The following is a 21424-nucleotide window of genomic DNA, read 5'->3' as shown; positions in this document are numbered from 1 at the left end:
CCAGTCTTCTGCTGACACGTCTTCTCCACCTTATTTTATCACATCTCCTAACACTTCCCAGGTATCGCAATGTGTCATGTTCCTCACTCTATGCCAAATCCTTTTCACAAGCCACTTCCATGTTTGATCTGACTCTCATACTCTAGGACAGTGGTGGCAAACCTATGGCATGTGTGCTGCAGCAGGCTGTTTATATCACTGAAAGCTCTAAAAGTTCGCCATCATTACTCTAGGAACAGAAATTTCCAGAATGAAACTCAGATTTCTCCAACCTTTGCCAATCAGAATTCCAATCCCTTGCACTAACTCAGCCATAGTATATTGCCATGGGCAACATAGTAAGAACTCATCACAAAAAACAAAAAGTAGGAGACTGATGCAGGAGAATCACCGGGAGTTTGAGGCCAGCTTGGGCTATGTAGTGAGCTCAAGGATAGCCTGAACTACAGAGCAAGACCCTAATCTTCATTAAAAAAAACAAAACAAAAAACACAAAACACTTTTGGGTGGCGGAAGGGAAAGGTTAAACTTTTGAGTCTACAAGCTTTTCAGCACTGTTTAAGATACCGAAGAACATTCCTAGACAGAGAGAGCACACTGTTTAATCTCTCCGGGCTCTGGCTCCCTCATCTATAATATGTTTGTGATGCTTTATTTTTGCACCAACCTCACCCTTTTATACTATTAGTGCCTCACACTCATAGCTCTGCTCAGGGGTTCTCTGCCACCAGGACTGTACTCCTCATTTATGAGAAGTACATTTAAAAGACCACATTTAGTCTCAGAATGTTCACAGACAAAGGCTAATGGTGTAGAAATGAGCAGGGAGGAGGTTAGGCAAATGGCAGCAACGTCTGGCAGAGCACAGAACAGAGCCAGAAGCAAAGAGATACCCAGAATGGCTCCAGAAAGTGGCGAGAAGGAAGGGACAGCTGTGAAGTGAGGGGGAGGGTTCTGAGAGGATTTATGGAAATGTTTACAGACATAAATAGTTTTAAAATTTAAACACTCACCATATATTTTGATCACACCTTGGACATCAGGCACTTAAATATCTGTTGAATCAACACCATTATCTGGGCTACTGTTCTATTTCCTAACTGCTCTCAACCATACCATCTAAAAAATGCACGCCTGTAATACCAACACTCTGGGAGGCTGAGGCAGGATGACTCTAAGTTTGAGCCCAGCCTAATACTTAACAGGACTTTGTTTAAAAATTTTTAAAAGGCTGGGAATGTAGCTCAGTGTGAAGACCCTGAGTTCAAGCCCCTGCAAAAACAAAACAAAACCTACAACTATACAGAACATTAAGAAACTAAAACATTAATCAACCTACTATAGAAAACCCAAACTCCCTGCCTGGCTCCCAAACTCTATATCCACAACCTATCCACCCCAAACTCTATTCTTGTAACTATACAGCATGTAGACTGACCAACTACAGCCAAACTGGATTCGTCCACTGTTCTTTTAAATAGGTCTTTGGTGGTTCCACCTCTAGCTTGAGCTTAAGATACCGTTCACCTAGACTCACACTAATCTTGGGACTTTCTTACTGTGAAGTACAGATTCCAACTGTACTTCCAAGCTCAATATGGGGCACGTGTTTTCCACAGAACCTCCTCCTACATCTCGCCCTGACCTCACACCCTAGTGTGGTTATCTGCATTTGATGTTCTGCTTCCTCGTCTCTGATGCCTTTCCACTCCACTTCCATCTCATCACTCAGGAGTAATCAAATATGTAATGACTGTTTAAATTTAAAAAAATGTATTCTGGTGAAAGACACATTGCCATCAATCCCTTTCAAAACCCTCCCCCTCACTCAAGCACACTTATCCTATCATTGTCACTTTCTGAAGCAGTTCTGGAGGTCCTCTTTCATGAGTATCTTTATAAGGATAATCAATGATTTAGTGAGTGCCTCTGCTGAGTGCCATCCAATGTAAAGGCAAGCTCAAAATAGCAACACAGTGTGTCCCCATACACCTTTTCAGGTTTTTTGTTTTTTTGTACTGGGGATCAAACTCGGAACCTGTGCTTGCAAGGCAGGTGGTAGAACCACTGAGCTAAATCCCCGGACTCCCATACACCTCAATCACCAGATGTGTCACTGTGCAACTTCTGGCTCTTCCCCAAAGTCAAAAAGAGTGTGAAAGGTAAAAGCTTTGTATTGATTTAGGACATCAGCAGATGAATGGATAAAGAAAAATGTGGTATTACACACAATGCAATACTACTCTGCCATAAAGAGGGATAAACCTGAGTCATTTGTGGGAAAATGGATGCACCTTGAGACCAGAATGTTCAGTGAAATAAATTAGACACACAAGCTTGAATATCACATGGTTCCTCCCATATGAGAAACCCAAAATATAAGTAAAGAGCAAATAAAAGATAGAGAATAGGAAAAAAAGAGATGGGGGGAGCAGGAAGGGAGAGTAGGGAAAAAATTCAGCCAGAAGGGAAGGGGATGGGACATAAAAAAAAGAGGCAGTCATGTGTGGTGGCACACACCTATAATCCCAGCACTTAGGAGGCTGAGGGAGGAGCGTCACTTCAAGGCCAGACTGGGCTACATAGCTGAGTTCAAGGCCACCCTCAACTACAGAGCAAGACCCTGTCTCAAAAAACAAAAGAAAAAACACCAAAAAAAAAAAATTAAGAGAGGTACATGTACTGGCCCTTCACAATAAATGTAATCATTATATACTGCAAACATGTACTAATAAAAAACCCTTTAATGGTTTCCCAGTGCACTCACTGCAAATGTCAAAGTCTCCATAACAGCCTACTGGGCCCTATGGGATCAGGTGCCATTAACTCTCTGATCTCATCTGCCTTCCCTTTGCATACTCCTTGGAGTCATACTATTCCTCAAAAGGAACAAGCACATTCAGCCTTCCCCATGACATATAATTTAGAAACCCCTAAGTTTAAGAATCACTAATTCAAAAAAAAAAAAAATTACTAATCCAGGAGACCAGCTTGAAACTGCACCGGGCAGGCTTTAAGGTATTACTGAATTGGCTTATAATTTGACTACTGATTAAAATTATTCCAAGGCCTACATGTGACTTGCTAAATGACCCTTCCACTGGTATATGGAGACAGAATTCCCTACACCAAAGGTCACAATTGAGATCTCAATGATTGATGAGATTGTGACTTCTCTAATAGCAAGATGACACTATAGCTGAAGAATTATGACTTGTGCAGCCATTCTCCAAGATCAAATGTAAGCTAAAGATAACACAGGTGGCTTGTTAGCTATGACCTGCAAGATAGCACAGGTACCTTGTTAACTGTGACCTGTCTGTCCTTCACAAAAATACATAGTTATTCCCTTCTACAAGCCTGGCTCATTAGTGCATTAGTTCTGCTATTCCTTACATCTGCCTCTATGCCCCCTGCTACATTGTGTAATCAATAAATGACAAGACTAAGGGTTGTGGTCTTAGCAGGAGAGAGCTAAGATCAGATCCTAGCCCCTCAAGTAATAAACTATCATTTGTTCCTTTTCTTTTTGGTTCTTTGAGGCAGGGATTCCCTTTGTAGTTCAGGCTGGCCTCGAACTCACAGTGATCCTCCTGCCTCAGCCTCCCAGGTACTGGGATTACAGGCATGCACCACCAAGCCCAGCTCTATCATTTGTTCTTTATTCTTTGTATATTATTCTTTCATCCTCTACTACACCCTCAGTCAGGCAATTGGGCATCCCCCAATAACTGGTTGGGCATCACCTGACACACTAAGCTAATTAAAAAAGGGATTAAAAAAGAAAATCTATCTGGAGATTTCTAGGCATTCAGAGTCATCTATCCATAAGTATAAGGTCCACAGCCAGGGAGTGAGGATTAAGTGATATAATTACACAAAGAAAAGGTCCTTTCAAAGCTGCAATCCCAATTCACTAAGCCTGTATCTTACAAAAATAAAGAAACAAAGAAATAAATCAGCTGGTTGGAAGGTAGAAACAAGATTTCCTACTTGGTAATAGAATGAATACATAAGTTCTTAGTTTAACATATTGTTTCCCTCATCAAGATTTCTTCCAGGCATGGTACTATTTGCCTGTAATTCCAGTACTTGGGAGGCTGAAACAGAAGAATCCCAAATTCGAGCCCAGCCTGCTGGGCAATTTATCAAGACCCTGTCTCAAAATTAAAAGAAAAAATTTTTAAAAGGACTGGGGAAAAAAAAAAAAGTGGTGTGTGGTTTTTGCGCTGGGGGTTTAGCTCAGTGGTTTCACTGCCTGCCGCGCAAGCAAGCGCAAGGATGAGAGTTCGATCCCGGTACCAAAAAAAAAAAAAAAAAAAAGGACTGGGGATGCAGCTTAGGGCTAAGACCCTGGGTTCAATTCTCAATACAGGAAAAAAAAATTTTTTGCCATGAAAAACATTGCAAATGAATTAAACAGTGTATTTACTAGTTAATGTAAGTATAAATTTTTTTTGGTACTGGGGATCAAACTCAGGACCTTGCACCTGAAAGGCAGGCATGGTGCCACTGAGCTAAATCCCTGGCCCAAGTATAAATGTTTTACAGCCTGGAGTAGGTTGCTAGCCCACTGCAGACCAATAATTAATATTTCATAAACTGGCATAGTCCATGAAGCAAACTTTCAAGAGCACTGGCCTGAATCACTTCCTTTGTCATTGTTTATTTATTTTATGGTGCTGGGGATCAAACCCAGGGCCTTGTACACTGGAGGCAAGCATTCAACCACTGAGTTACATCCTCAGCTCACCACTTTCATTTTTTTTTTTTGGTTCTGGGGATTGAACTCAGGACCTTGTGCTTTCAAGGCAAGTGGTGGAACCACTGAGCTAAATCCCTGGCCCACCACTTTCATCTTTAATTCAAGTCCATCTGCTATTTTTAAATACCAGCCACATGCAATGTCAGAATTTCTGTGCCTTCTCCCTTTTTGCAGTTTACAGGAATTAATTTGCACCTTGTTTTCTGGATATATCCAGTCTCCTTATTTTTATTACAAAAATTTCATTGCTGCTTAGGAGAAGAAGGATATAACACCCAAGAACACTAACATCCTTATAAATATGTTAAATTAACAATTAAAACCAAAATATCACTTCAGAAAGGTGAGACTGGGTAATATATCAGCTTTGAAAACTTTTTTTATTTTGAAAGAAATATAAAATCATTCACTCTTCAACACTAACCTAAGTATTCCATCAGCTGCTCAGCAGTTATGATTTCCATCATTGGTGGAAGTTTCACCTGAAAAAGAAAGTATTATGTCTATAAAATCCAATGTTTCAGATGACTCAAGTATTTCTTGACATCAGAAACCTAAGTATTTATGTATGTTTATACATATCTACTATATGTAACTACTATACATGGACATTAACATATCCTATCACCATAAGAACACCAGAGTGATATAAGATATACAGACATTGAGAAATCTATTTTCAAAGTCAAGTGCTATATCCCTCACCACTCATCATCATTGTCATCAGGCACCTCCAACAGTGTCCTGTATAACAGATAATTTGGTTAAAGGGCAGGAATAAGTATCAAACATGGCAGATATCCCATTTAGTCCACTCTGGCCATTTAATGGTTAAAATGAATACAGTATTAAAGTACGACCATACAATGAAGAATTCATCTATAGTCATCTCTTATTTATAAGAATTCATCTCTTATTTATAATGTAAAGTTTAAAAACGGGTACCAGGCATACTGTTGCACACCTGTGATCTCAGCTACCTGGGAGGCTGAGGCAGAAAATTACAAGTGTGAGGTCATCCTGGGCAACTTAGCCGGGATGCAGCTTAGAGAAAGAGCACTCCTGGGTTCAATCCCCAAAAGCACACACACACACAATATGTCTGGCAAAATTAAACTACTATATACTGTTAAGAGCTACACACTTAGGTAATAAAAGTGTGAAGAATAAGGAAATAGATATGAAAATTACGATATGACTACCCACAAGAGAAAGGGAAGGTGTTAAACTTGAAAAGGGTATGTAAGATGCACCTGAGATGCTGGCAATGCTGTTTGTTTCTTTTCTTTTTGCATTACTGGAGACTGAACCCAGGGTCTTCCCACCAAGCTACATCCACAGCCCTTTGTATGTTTATTTTGTGATCTTCTTGTCTCAGTTTCCCAGAATGCTGGAATTACACTTGTGCACCACCATGCCTTGCTCCAATACAATTTTAAAGTTGGGGAAATACTTGAGATATAAAACTGAGGATTTTTTTTTTTTGTACCGGGGATCGAACTTGGGACCTTGAGCTTGCAAAGCAGGCATTAGAACCACTGAGCTAAATCTCCGGCCCTATTTTTTTGATAGGGTCTCACTATGTAGTTCAGGCTGGCCTTGAACTCAGTGTGTAGCCCAGGCTGGCCTTGAACTCTTGGTGATCCTCCTGCCTCAGCCTCCTAAGTGCTGGGATTACAGGTGTGCAACACCACCCCTGGCTAGGTTTTTAAAAAATTGTCCAAAGTAAGTAACAGGGTTGTGACATGAATTGAGTTCTTAACACCAAAGTCAATTACCTTTTCCATTATAACAGTATTTACAGATTTCAGAAACAGAAGCTTAAATATTGCATGGTTTCTCTTATATGAGAAACCCAAAATATAAATAAAGAGCAAAATAAAAGATATCCAGGGCTGGGGAATTAGCTCAGTGGCACCGCACCTGCCTCACAAGAGCAAGGTCCTGAGTTTGATCCCTGGTACCAAAACAAAAACAAAAACAAAAACAAAAATGGATACGCAAAAGCAGAGAGAAAGATCTTTCTCAAAGTGGAAGGGGATCAAGAAACGGAAAAGGGGGAAGAAAGGGGAGAGGGAAGAGGAAGAGGATGAAAAAAGGAATTAACATGTATTAATGCCCATGCCCCAATTCCCTATAAGGAATACAAACATTATGTACTGTAAATATGTACTAATAAAAAATAAATTTTCAGGCCGCCATCCCAAGCTCCTAGGACAGAGAAGCTGAGCCAGTCCCAGCACCCAGAAGGAAGTTCCCCTGCCGCCATCCCACGCTCCTAGGACAGAGAAGCTGAGCCAGTCCCAGCACCAGGAAGGAACCCCCCCACCCACCATCCCAAGCTCCTAGGGCAGAGAAGGTGAGCCACCACCGTGGAAATGAGAAGACACGTAAACAAGCCTCAAAAACAGACTTCTGGATCACCTACAGCAACCCCAAAGGGAAACAAGATGGAACAATCTGATACTCAACCACCTGGACTCTCTGAATTGGAAACAAAAGAGGATCTGGGAAAAATGAAATCAGAAATAATTACTCAGATAACAGCAAAGATTTTGCTCATGGTGCAAGACATGATTAATAAATCTAGAGGACACAGATAAAAAAACAGAGGATCTGAGGAACATGATGGAATCCCAACATAGGAAACAAATGGAATCTATAAAACAGATGCAAACAGATTTCCAGGAGATTAAAAACTCCACTGAAAGTCTGTGCAGCAGAATGAACCAATGTGAGGATAGAATTTCAGATATAGAAGAAAAGATTGCAATTAGTGACCAGGAAAAGAAAAACTGCTTTAAAATTGTAAAGGAACATGAGAAATCAACCCAGCAGCTGCTAGATGATGCAAAGAAGAATAACATAAGGCTGATTGGAGTCAATGAAGAAACAGGAGAGTGTGCAGATGACATAAAAAAACTGTTCACAGAAGTGATGGCAGAAAACTTCCCAAGAAGGGGAAAAGAACTTGACATACAGATAAGTGAGGCATATAGGACTCCAAATAGCGTTGATCAAAAAAAATCTACACATAGGCATGTAATAGTTAGGATTCCAGAAAGCCAACAGAAGAACAAAATTCTACAAGCAGTGAGAGAAAAGAAACAAATCACATACAAAGGAAAGCCCATCAGAATCACAGCAGACTTCTCAATGCAAACCCTTAAGGCAAGAAGAGCTTGGAGTGATGTATTTCAAGCCCTAAAGGAAAACAGCCTCCAACCCAGACTGATGTACCCTGCAAAACTACTTTCAAAATTGATGGAGAAATAAGATACTTTCATGACAAAGAGCACCTCAGGAACTTCATGAATACCAAACCGGCACTCCAAAAAATTTTAGACAATACCCTAGGAAAAGACAATGAGGATCACAACCCCAGGAAACCCAGCAGAATGAATCCATTGGGCCTGACAAATTAAAGGCAAAGGGGAAGAATCCAACAAAAAGAAAAAGTCATGACAAGGCTTTTAAAACTTTTAACTTCATCTCCCTAATGAGTGTATAATTCAATCTTGTTATGGTACTGATTAGTATTCTTCCGATTCTAGAGTTGCACACCTTTCCTTGTGCTGTACTGGCTATTTATCATCTTATGTCTACTTTTTAATTGGGTTGTCTATTAATGAGCTCTAAGAATTCTTTATATATTCTGGTTATAGGTTATATGCACTGTAAATATGGTCTGTTTAAGGACTACTTTTCATTTTAATGATGTCATTTAAAGTTCTAAATTTTGATGGAATCTCATTTATCAATTTTTTTCTTTTATACATCATGTCTTTTGTATACTAGATAGTTCTTGCCTACCCTGAATTCATAAACATTTTCCCTTATAATTTCTTCTTAAAGTTTTATACTTTTAGGCTGTCATATTTAGGTTCATAGATCCCTTCAAGTTATTTTCATGTATGGAAAGAAAGGGTTGAGGTTAATTTTTTATATACGGATACCAGGTTTCTAGTGCCGTTTGCTGAAAACACTATCTCTTCCTCTGCTCTTGAATTGAGTTCATATTCTATAAAATGCTAATGTTAAATAATCTTTCAAAACTCAGTGGACCATGTATGTGTGGTTCTATTTCTAGATTCTGTTTTATTCAAATGATCTATATGTCTTTCCTTACACCTTACTGTAGCTTTAGAAGTCTTAAAATTAAGTACTAAACATCTTCTAATACTGTTTTTGTTTTTTTTTTTAACTTTTCTAGGTCCTTTGTACTCTTAAATAACTTTTAAATTTCAACATCCAATTCTTCATTTATAGCAAGTATACACAGACCTGAATTTTTATATATACCTTGTGTTTTCTAATCCTGCTAAATTCAAATACAAGTTCTAGGGGCTCCTAAAGATTTCTTAGTATTTTCTCTGTAGATGATCATTTCATCTACATATAAAGATTTTGCTTCTACCTTGCCAATCCTATCCTAATTGTGTCATTTTATTGCCAGACTATTTTGGTGGGGCCTAGGTTTCAAAGTTTAATGGACAGATAAAGAGTAAGCATATCTGCCCTTGTTCCCCACCTTAAGGAGAAAGCATTGTATCTTCTCCATTCATATAAGGCGTTCTCACTGGAAGTATGGAGTACATGTCTTTGATCTGTTGAGAAGGTTCTGTTCTACTTCTAGTCTCCTGATAGCGTTTACCATGAACAGCTGTAGAATTTAGTCCAATACTTTTTCTCCAACTAGTGACAGGATCATGTGGCTTTTTCCTTTCCTCTGTTAAAATGATGACTTTTGGAGGTGGATCTTCCAATGCTGAACCAACACTGCCATCCCTATAACAAAACCACTTTCTACTTACTGCCAGATCTGACTTCTAATAGTTTGTTTTGTTAAATAAATTTCTATGTATGTTCATACTTTTTTCTTCTATTATCTTTATCCAGTTTTAGGATTAGCACAATGTTGAGTTCCTAAAATGAGGGGAGAAGTGTTCCTTCTTTTTTCTGCTTTGTTTGATATAATTTATCAGTTAAAATGTATATGACCCTGCTGTTGTCATATAGGTAGGTTTTCAAGCTAGGAATATACTTTCTTTAATAGATGCTATTCAAATTTTGTATTTCCTCCAGAGTTAGTTTCATTAATTTGTCTTCCAAGGTACTTATTTACTTCAAAACAGATTTTTGAAATATGCTTTCTATATCCTTTTAAATTCTGTATAATCTGTGGTACTGTCTCCTAGATCTTGATATTATAATTTTAAAAATGTATAACTGATATTGTGTAACAGGAAGAAAAGGTCTAAAGGTGCAGGGGAAGTGGGAGGGGTAGGGGAAAGGAAAAAAGGGAAAAGAAAAAATATGAGAAAAGGAAAAAAGTGGAAACAAAGTCTTTGCAAAGAGGGAAGGGTGAAGGGGGTGAAGGGAGGGCAAGGGAAGGGGAAAAAAAAAAAGAACCAAGATATGTCACGGAAAGGTACAAGATCCCAATGATGAATGTAACTGTATTTTATACCTAAAATGTACCAATAAACTTAATGGGAAAAAAATTTAAAAAAATAAATTAATTTTCAAAAACCAGTACTTAGAAATTTATAAAAGAAAAAAAGCAAGCAAAACACTCATTCAGGGCCGGGGATTTAGCTCAGTGGTTTCGCCGCCTGCTGCACAAGCGCAAGGACCCGAGTTTGATCCCTGGTACCAAAAAACAAACAAACCACAAAACAAAACACTCATTCAATAAAATACTGTATAAAACCTCATTTGAGGACTCAGGGTACAGCTCAGTGATACCACACTTGCCTAGGCTGCTCAAGGCCCTAGGTTTGATCCCCTGCAGAGCAAAAAAAAAAAAAAATCTGAAACACTTTAAACTAAGAAAGCATTTTTTGACCAATAAATAGTGGAGGATGATAGGAAAAGAGTAAAGGTTTTTACTCTAAACCTCAGTAAAAATTATGATCCATAGAATATTAAAATTACAGAATTTGGCAACTGAAGATAAGTTTATAGAAAAAATGGAATCCACTTTGGAACTGTGGTGTTTTGATACTCAAACAGCAAGTTGAGTTAGAACTCAGGTGATAGCTTGGTTTGTTCTGAGGCAAGGTCTGGGCCTGGACTCTCAATCTTCCTGCCTCAGCCTCCCAGAGTCCTGGGATTACAGGCATGTGCTACCACACTTGGTCAGAGATAACATTTTTAATTCATATTATTTGAGTCTTGTACTCAGTGTATTTTTTTCATTATAGTTGGCCTTCCATATCCACAGGTTCCACACCTATAGATTCAATCAATCAGATCAGAAAATATCAGGGGGAAAATGGCATTTGTACTGAATGTGTACAGACTTTTTTCTTGTCATTCTTCTTTTTTTTTTTTTTTTGGTACCGGTGATCAAACTCTGGACCTTGAGCTTTCAAGGCAGGAGGCAGAACCACTGAGGTAAATCCCTGGCCCACTTGTCATTCTTCTTTAAACAATCCAGTGTAACAACTATTTACATAACATTTACATTGCATTAGGTATTATAAGCAATCTAGAGCTAATGCAAAATACACAGGAGGATGTGCACAGTTTATATGCAAATACTGTGCCATTTTTATACAAGAGACAGGAGCATCCATGGAGGTCCTGGAAACAATCCCCATGGCGGGAGGGGTGGGGGGTGGGGACCCAACTGTTCTTACAGTAAAATGGACCAGCTAAATAATATAATTTCTCCTTATTTCTTTGTTATTGTTGTTATTGATTTGGTACCAGGGATTGAACTCAGGACCTTGCGCTTGCAAGGCAGGTGCAGTGCCACTGAGCTAAATCCCTGGCCCCAATTTCTCCTTATTTCAAATTTCACTACTTTTGAATACACAGTATAGATATATGTACACTAATGTGTTCAGCATGAACATATATCATTCATGCTGTTAGTTGAAACTGCAAAGAAATTATTCTTTTGAGAATATTAGAAGTGGGCTGTGGATTTAGTTCAGTGGTTCCACCACCTGTCTTGCAAGCGCAAGGTCCCAAGTTCAATCCCCGGTACCAAAAAAAAAAAAACCACAGAGAATATTAGAAGTATTATTAATGGTAATCAAAGAGAAGAAATGTAGCCTTTCCCCCTTTTTTCAAAGAACTCAAAAACTTAAGGATCCTCTCAATAAGCCTCTAATTCTGGATCCATCAAATAAAATTTATATATTATAAGCTATTATTATGCATCATGCTTTATATTTTAGTTTCTCATATATATTGTTTATTAGTAAGAATAATTACTGTACTTAAAAACATTACAGTTCAGTAGGGTACAGTGCTATACACCTGTAATCCCAGCTACTCAGAAGGCTAAGGCAAGCTCAAGGCCAACCTGGAGAACATAACAAGAGCCTGTCTCAAAATACAAAAAGGCTAAGGATACAACTCAGCGACAAGCTTCAGAGGCCCTAGGTTCAATCCCCAGTATCACGGAAAAAAATTTGAATACTAACTATTATTATTCCAAGCCTACGGCTGTTGATACCACCTGTACCCAAATATCCTTCACCTGGGCCTCAGCAGACAAGGTAGAAGGAAGAGAGGAGTACTGATCATATCAAAGGCAGAGAAGAAAGTGAACACATCTATCACTGACAGGAGGGCAACCATGTGCTGGCAGTATCACCATTGTATTATCAGAAACTTCCACACACTTTCTCTCACAACCCAGATATGCCAGTTCTAATGCTTGGTAGAGTGGGAATGAAAGCCCCAGAAATGTTCCTTAAATCTGTGTAAACAAAACCCACCACTTTAATCCCATCTTATACTATCTATATTTATTTTTAAATTTTTTTTTGGTACTGGGGATTGAACTTGGGACCTTGTGCTTGCTCGGCAGGCGCTGGAACCACTGAGCTAAATCCCCGGCCCTACTATTTATATTTAAAGGAGAGTAGGCAGAGACTAAGATGAAAACTCTGGTTCACCATTTGTTTTTCCTTTGTATAAGTAATAAGCACACTTGGAAAACCTCAAAAGACTTTTAATAGTTACTTTAGGAAAAGGAACATGAAAAAATTAGTGTGACTGCAATGTTCCTATAAATCAGGGTTAAAAAAAAAAAATCCTAGTGGGAAGCAAGAAGTATCTGCCAAAAAGATATAAGAAATGTCATCAAGAACCCAAGCACTTGGGGAGTATTAGCTAGGAACTGTAAGTTCTTGGCCAGCCTGGACTATAAGGAAAGACAGGGGCCAGGAAAAAAAAAAAAAGATGTTAGCCCTTTAATAAATAATCTGTCAAATATAGCATTTCTCAGTTTATAGTATGTTTTGATTTAGTTTATGGTGGCTTTATTGTTTTTTTTTTTTCAGTACCAGGGATCAAACTCAGGGCTTTGTGCTTGCCAGGCAGGCACGGTGCCACTGAGCTAAATCCCCAGTCCACTATTTTTTGTTTTTGTTTTTGGTACGTGGGATTGAACTTGGGACCTTGCGCTTGTGAGGCAGGCGGCAGAACCACTGAGCTAAATCTCCGGCCCAGCTTTATCATTTTTTGATGTGCATACAGGAACATATATTTTTTTGTTTCATTTTTTAATTTTAAGCTCGTTAAATATTTTTCAGAATCCAATGTATCAATCCGTAGTTTCGTTACAGTTTCTAGACTGATGTGTGAAGAATATCAGTTTAACATAAAAAATCTTGCTTCAGGATCTTGGCATTCTTCCCTTGACCTAGAGCAAGAGACAGCCTCAGCTCCTAATAAGCAAAGAAAGAAAACAACCTGGACATGTTGGTACACATCTGTAATCCCAGCAGTCTGAAATGCTGATGCAGGAGGATCCCAAGTTTCATTCCACCCTGGGCAGTTCAACAACTTATCAAGGATTTAGTGAGACTCTGTCTCAAAATAAAAAATAAAGCTGGGGATTTAGCTCAATGGTGCTGCGCCTGCCTGCAAGCTCAAGATCCTAAGTTCAATTCCCCATACCAAAAATAAATAAATAAATACAAAGACCTGGGGATACAGCTCAGAGAAAAAGCCCTAGGTTCAATCCTTAGTATTACAAAATGAAAATGGAGAAAAGAACTCCCTACCAAAAGGTTTCAGGAGGACAAGCTATGTATTTCCAGCATTTCAAATTAGTACACTAGATTCATTCTTCTCCTAAAATCTAATGCCATCATACTGATTAGGTATTATAATATTTTATGTCCTCTGTCACAATGGATACTATAGGGTCCATGAAAGTTTTTTGTATGTATATTATCTTGGTCTCAGAATCTGTAACATTCTTTAAAAAAAAAAAAAAAAAGCAAAAGTGTAACAAAGTAGTGACTTTTTAAGTTAATACTTTCCTATACCTAAAAATATTAAGGCAGGAACTCTTGTAAATGCTTAGTCATACTTAAAAAAAAAGTAACATAACCGAACTGCCCAGTACTCATCACTCAAAATTTATAATGTAAAGCTTTTAGCATCAGAAACTAAAATTTATATTTTATATATCTTCTGACTTGTCGACTATTTTTTTCTTTCCCGGTAGTGGGAACTGAACCTAGGGTCTTCACACTGAGCTACATCCCCAGACCTTTTTTATTTTTCATTTTGAGACAAGGTTTTACTAAACTGTTCAGGGTAGATTGGAACTTATAAACTTCCTGCTTCAGTCTCACAGAGTGCTGGGATTTCAGGTGTGTGCTGTTACACCAGGCCAACTTGTTGATTTTTTGTTTTATTTTTTGAGACAGGGTCTCCCTTTGTAATTCAGGCTGGGCTTGTACTCACTGTGTAGCCCAGGCTGGCCTAGAACTCAGGGCAATCCTCCTGTCTCAGCCTCTTGAGTGCTGGGATTACAGGTGTGAGCCACTACACCCAGCTACTTGTTGACTTTTATAAACATACTTAAATAGTCTCAAGTACATATAAATAGCATTTTTAAAGCTAAAATGTAAAAAAAATTTTAATTATAAAAAATACTGGGCTGGGTATTTAGCTCAGTGGTTCCACCACCTGCCTTGCAAGCGCAAGGACCCAAGTTTGATTACTGGTACCAAAAAAAAAAAAAATTATAGAAAATACCAAATACAGTTTTAGGTGCTGGAGGGCTCCTTCCTGGGTACTGTCCCCCTGTGTGCAGGACAGGCCCTATTAAAATAAAGACTTAGGGCTGAGGATTTAGCTCAGTGGTTCCGCTGCCTACCATGCAAGTGCAAGGACCTGAGTTCAATCCCCAGTACCAAAAAAAGTAAAATAAAATAAAATAAAGACTCGCTAAGGGCTGGGGATTTAGCTCAGTGGTTTTGCCGCCTGCTGAGCAAGCGCAAGGGTTTGATCCCCAGTACCAAAAAATAAAAAAATAAAAATAAAGACTCGCTCTGGTGGTCCTGTAAACCTGCTCATATTTCTCGGTTATCATGGGCTCCGAAAGTCCTATAAATCATAGTGTGAACAGAGCTAAAAACAAAACAAAACACATCAAGAGACAGAGAGAGAGAGAGAACGGGAACACAAGAACCAAAAAAATGTATACATGTTTCAGGAAAAGAAAAATAGTATGATTTTTTTTTCAACAGATGGTGTTACCTTTGTATGGGGGACCCTAGAGGATGTTGTATATTGCAGAAAACCCATTACACTGCCCACCCGTAGAGAAGAACCTGAAAACGACAGTGCAGCAATCTCAATGACCAAGGTTACCCAGGCAGCAGTTCACTGTAATAAATGTCTGGAAGCTAAAGGCCACCACTCTGAGCACTTCTTGTAATTGTAGAGACCAAAGGTAAACTAATCTCATGATGTTTCTCTTCTTGAAGTGTGTATATACTTTCTGGTGATTATATACAGTCTAAAATGAGGAAACAAAATGAAAGCATTCTAAGATATAAATTTGGGTAAATTTATTTGGTGCTCATTAAATAAAATTATAAATTTAGCCTTAAATTAAATTTAATGAATAATTTCCTTCTATTTTGGTTTCTTGGATTATCATACAACTATTTAACAGATCAGGAATTGTACCCTGTAGGACTGAAGCAATAGTTTAAAACTCAGCACTTACCCTACCTGATAATTTAACTGTCTCTGTGATCTAGATCACTGCCCTTTATCTCTCTCCATCACTCGAATCCTCTCATCTGTCTTCTCATGGTTTACACCACCTCCCAAGGAGGTGGTCGTTGTTTCACCTGCAATTCTCTGACTTCACTGAGTGTCCATAAACTAACCTGAGAAAAGGCCAGGGCCTGAGAGCACCAATCAGCCATTCTTCCTGCTTCCATTTCCTCATCTGAGAGAACTGTGTGTGTGTGTGTGTGTGTGTGTGTGTGTGTGTGTGTGTGTGTGTGTAGTGTATTGTACTAAAATGGTTTAAAACACCTCAGCTACCCATTGCTAATAACAGGCAGTCTTTCTGTTTGTGTCTCAAATTCCTAGGCATAATCTCCAGAGATTAGGAATTCTCTAATATGTAATGCAGTTCTCTCATTAAATCTATCCCCTTGAAGCTGGGCACAGTGGTACATGCCTGGAACCTCAGTACTTAGGAGGCTGAAGCAGGAGGATCTCCAAAAGTTTGAGGCCAGCATGGGCTACAGCATGAGTTCAAGGCTAGCCTGAAGAACATAGTGAGGTGACCTCCTCTCAAAAAAAAAAACCAACAAAACTCACCCTTTGATACTTTCTCTCTTTCCTCAATTACTGATGATTGCAATAATTATTCTGCAGAAATGGAAAACGAGGGCTCAATTTCCATCTGCCTCACTATCTTACTATGACTGTCTGTAGTTTCCTTGTTCCATTCCTTCAGAAAATGAGACTGCTATTCCTTTTCCGTTTAGAGAACTGTCCCACCTATTTTGAGGGTTCTATATTACCCTGACTTTTCAGCAACCTTGTTGCCATACTTGTTCTATTTGGCAAAATCTTTCCTATCCAATCTGATCCTTGATGCTCCTGCATTTCACAATGGTAACTAACCAATTTTTAACATTAGTCTCTCTCCCTGACTTGCTTGACATTCTTCTACTTCTACTTCTTATCCCATTCCACATTTCAAGTTGTGGATATGCTGGTTTCATTTTTACTCTCTTGCTCGAAAGACTCTTCCACCTTTACTCCTTCTTCCTCCTCTTCTCTTTGTTTATTGGAGAATAGGGTGAAGGACGACTGAGTGAGGAAAGAGGTAATAAGATAGGCAAAATGGTTCTGTTGGCAAGCTGTAATTCTTCATGTATGCTGGGACAGAAAAAAGTTGAGAACTATACTTACTACTCACTATGGAAAATTCATTTATTCTCTTTAATTATTGTTCTTGCATCTACACAATAATCCCCCAATTTAATTTTTCTCTATAATTTTGATCTCTTCCCTGAGACCTAATCTATCTTTCTTCCCAACTTGACACAATCAAACTCTAGCATTAACTTTCCTATATAAAATGATTCTACCTTCCTATCAATCATTAATGATTATTTTTTTAAACTTTTTTTTTTTTGGAACCAGGGCTTGAACTCGGGTCCCTGCACTTGTGAGGCAGGTAGAGGAACCACTGAGCTACATCCCCAGCCTAATTTTTTTTTTTTTTAAGGACAGGGTCTCACTATGTAGCCCACGCAGGCCTTGAACTCATGGCAATCCTCCTGGCTTAGCCTTCCAAGTGCTGGGATTAGTGGCAGGCACCACCACACCTGGCTATTAATGTTACTAATAACTGATTTTTGTGGGCATTAAAGCTAGAGGAAGCCATGAGTGCCCACCTGAAATCCCAGTACTCCGAGAGGCTGAGGCAGTGCCAAGCCTTGGTAATGTAGCAAGACCTTGTCTCAAAATAAATTTTTTTTCAGTACTGGGGATCAAACTCAGGACCTTGTGCTTGGGAGGCAGGCAAGGTGCCACTGAGCTAAATCCCCAGCCCAGCCCAAAAATTTTTTTAAAAGGGCTGGAGATACAGTGTAACTCAGGGTGACAGCCCTGGGTTCAATCCCCAGTACTACAAAACAAAACAAACTTAGAGGCAGAAAAAAGGCTGAGAACCACAGATTCACAAAATAAACTTCAACATTCATTAGTATACCTGCTCATTCATAGTCTAATCAAAACTATCAATTTTATTTCCTGTTATTCTCATTTTCTTTCCTTCTTTCAGTATATTTCAACCAAGGCTGGAGGTCCCAAACAGAACAAACCCTTTTCTGCTTCAGTATCTCTGAATACACCCTAACCCAGAAGGCCTTTTCTCACTCATCCTGCAGACCTGGCTCACAGGTCCTAGATGAAAGCTTCTGCTGGCACTGCTCATCCCCAATTACCCTTCACTCTGTACTTCCACAGCACATTACAGTGTCTCACACTGCTCTGCAATTAGCTGATATGTCTGGATCCTCACTATAACATGAGCTACCAGAGGGCAGATTCATACTGTGCTCACCTGTGCATTCCTAGTCCCCTACACAGACAGGCAACCCCAACATGTGACTATGCTTGTCAATCTGTCAGGGTCAGTTCAATGCTCATCTACCTCCAAGCACTCTAGGCACATGGTACTTCCCCCTTCCTCCGAAGTTTTACAGTACAGACTCTAAGAAGACAGAAAAGACTAAAGGAAACTAAATCATTCCTACAAAAGCAACTGGGGTCTCTGGCTAATAGAACCAAATATAATTCACTGTTTAAGGGCCTCCATCAAGGTTTTTTATTATTGCCTTTTCAATGTTTTTTATTGTTCTCCATATGAATTTACTGCTTGTCATCTAATAAACACACATAAACACACAAAATATTCATTCTATTTTCATTACTTTTGTTTATACTCCTCTCCCTCAGGAATTAAATTTCCCTGTTATTCTAAATTCTTTTCTTTAAAAGCTTGGTTCAAGACCCACAAATTCCATAAAGCTTTCTGGGACTATGCCAGACCAAAGAAAAATTTCCCCTTTTGGGTATTTAATGCATTTCCATTCACTCTGTGTAACCTAGTAGTATTTATTATTCTTTAATAATGTCAAGTAAATCAGTACACCAATCCAAACATCATGACAGCTCTTCAAGAGCAGACACTGCTTCCACTCCAAAAATCTGAGACCATTATACACAGATAATAGCAATGTTTCTAATCTTTTTTCTTAAGATGGGGGAGGGGGATTGCTGGGAACTGAACCCAGGGAACTGAACCCTGTGCACACATCCTCAGCCCTTTTTTTTTTTTTTTTTTTTTGGTATTGGGCTCTGCTAGCAATAGGAAGACAAGACATGTAATAAACAGCATTCCCTTTATTGATTTTTGTTCCTAACTGTTCAGAATAATCCAAGCTATTTTCCCCTACAGAATATTTTATCTATAGATATAGCTATCAATTTGAAAATGACAGGTGCCATGAGATGCACCTTCTTGACATCTTGAAATTGAAAACTTAAATAAGGCACTGCATTTGCAGGTAACTCAGAGACTGAGTTCTCAATACATTTACCCTTCCTTTTTTCTTTTTTGCTCCACTATCTTAGATATATATATATATATATTTTTTTTTTTTGGTACTGCGGATAGAACTCAGGACCTTGCATTTGTGAGGCAGGTGTGGTGCCACTGAGCTAAATCTCTGGTCTTAGCTATACCTTTTCTTATTGTAGTTGTTAATAATTTTAGCTCCCTTATCACATTCTGATCCACAGTTACTGGTAACAATACCAACCCTTTTACATAGAATCAAAGATAGGAGGAAAATAAAAATCATACATAAAGAAAGCATAATCTTCAAAAATTTAGACGCTAGCTGGGCATGATGGCACATACCTGTAATCTTAGCAACAGGCAGGAAGAGGCAGGAGGATTTTGAGTCCAAAGCCAGCCTGGACTACAAAAGGAGACCCTGCCCCCTCCCTCCAAAAAGAATGAAAATCTAGGGGCTGGGGATTTAGCTCAGTGGTTTTGGCGCTTGCCTTGTAAGGGCAAGGTCCCGAGTTCAATCCCCAGTAGGCCCCCACCCTCCAAAAAGAATGAAAATCTACAAGTTATGGTAATTGGGTCTCAGACCAAGGCTTTTCCTTAAATGGAATTTGTCTAAAGGGCCACAGCTTCCTAATCACCATTCTCTTAAGTATCCTTGCCCAACTGGAGAAGCATTAGACTGAAAACAGACTCAATATAACCATCAAAACTTACTCCAGGGATGGGGATTTAGCTCAGTGGCACCGAAGCGCAAGGTCCTGAGTTCGATCCCCGGTAGCAAAAAAAAAACTTACTCCATGATATCATGTATTGATGGTAACTTCTGAAGACCACTTTCTCCAATTCTTCACTGTTTTTTGCACGTGTGATAGTTAGAATACAGAAAATACAACTTTAAATAATTATAGGATTTATAATTAAGTCCTACTTGCTCGTAAATACTGTATTTCAACATGTATATATATATATGTATATAGCTGCGAACACACACACAAATATATATATGGATATCCTTTCAAGGGGGGGGGGGGGGTTCTGGAATAATTTTCATACAGGAAAAAAAGGGGACTGACGCGTGAAGAAAGCAAGCCAGCAGAGGACAAGCAGCAGCTTCCACACCCCGTGTCGCCCCTCCCCAGAAGCTGTAGGAAGTGGAAAACTGCAGAATGTACCTTCCAGGCCAGAAGCAAAACATTGAGGATGGCCAGCAAAGGGCAGGGCCCGTTCTCGTTCTGGGTGATGATGGGTGTGTTCTCTTCCTTCCACTGGATCCATTTGATGTGATACACAGACTGCCCCGGGAAGCGCTCCCTGGCGGCCGCGGGCCCTTGAGCGCCGTCCTCCTCGTCTTCCACGCGACACAGAGGCGCAGCCCTGGGCGCCCCCGCCGCGCCCTCCTCCTCCTCCTCCTCGGGGACCCGGCTCTCCGCGCCCTCCTCGCTATTGAACTCGGAGCTGCTGGGGAAAGAGTGCAGGTTGGAGAACGACTCCAAGGAGTTCAGGCTCGGCGAGTCCCCGGGCGGGCTCGGGTCGCTGCCGCTGCTGCAGGGGCCACGGGCGCGGCGGGGCTCCTCGGGGCAGGTGCGCGCGTCCCCGGCCGCGGCCGCCTCCGGGGGGGCGGTCACCTTGCGCTGCCCTCCCGCGGGCGCCGCCGCACTCTCCTCAGCGGTCTCCCTCGAGTCCGCGCCCGGGAAGGAGGAGGAGGAGGAGGAGGAGGAGGTGGAGAAGGAGGAGGAGGAGGAGGAGGAGGAGGGGGAGGAGCCCTCGGGAGACGCGGCGTCCCGGAGGCTCCCCGCGGCGGCCGCCGCCCCCTGCCCGCCCGCGCCGCCGCTCTCCGTCGTCCGCGCTCCGGGACCGTCTCCCGCGGCGAGCCGAGTCTCTTGTCCCTTCGGCGCCGGTGTGGCCGCCACCCCCGGTCCCAGCGGCTGCGGGCTCGCGGGGCCGCTCTCCATGCCCGGCCGCCCGCGCCTCGCCCTACGGAGACCGCGGCCGGCTCTCCTCAGCCCGCACCTCCGACGCCATGACAGCGGCTACGGCGCGCGACCGCGGCGCGGCGCGGCACGTCACCGCGGAGAGCCCCGGGAACGCGCGCTCGCCGCCCGCTCGGGGTGTGACTACACGGCCGAGCGGGAGCGAGCACGCATGCCCCGCCCACCCGCCTGGGCTGGCGTGGCGGGGGCGGGGACGGGGGGGGATGATCTTGGGGGCGTGGCCACCCCGTGGCCGGTGCCCCCAGTCGCCGCAGTTCTGTAGGGGGTGCTTCCTGTCCCCCAGCGGCCGGA

The 21424-nt window shown here is 40.7% G+C and overlaps 1 protein-coding gene across 6 annotated transcripts in view; it reads right to left on the bottom strand.

Moving 5' to 3' along the window:
* Window positions 1-21204, bottom strand: part of Mindy2 (MINDY lysine 48 deubiquitinase 2) — a 65482-nt gene extending 44278 nt beyond the window's left edge. For 2 of the 6 annotated variants that reach the window (XM_087199001.1, XM_087199002.1), the window contains exons 1-2: window positions 20315-21201; window positions 5190-5247 (exon numbers count right to left, since the gene is read on the bottom strand). In XM_087199001.1, the coding sequence (XP_087055127.1) occupies window positions 5190-5247; window positions 20315-21094 (838 nt within the window). In that variant the 5' untranslated portion in view covers window positions 21095-21201. Of the gene's footprint in view, window positions 1-5189; window positions 5248-20314 lie in introns of all 6 variants that reach the window. The other 4 variants (XM_087199005.1, XM_087199004.1, XM_087199003.1 and 1 more) reach the window with 4 other exon arrangements.
* Window positions 21205-21424: the final 220 nt, after the last annotated feature.

The sequence above is a fragment of the Heterocephalus glaber genome, unplaced genomic scaffold (genome assembly GCF_053883595.1).
Source record: "Heterocephalus glaber isolate CG9 unplaced genomic scaffold, H.glaber_assembly_v1.0 deba00001689, whole genome shotgun sequence".
NCBI classification, from domain to species: domain Eukaryota; kingdom Metazoa; phylum Chordata; class Mammalia; order Rodentia; family Bathyergidae; genus Heterocephalus; species Heterocephalus glaber.
This window is presented reverse-complemented; position numbering and strand designations above follow the sequence as displayed.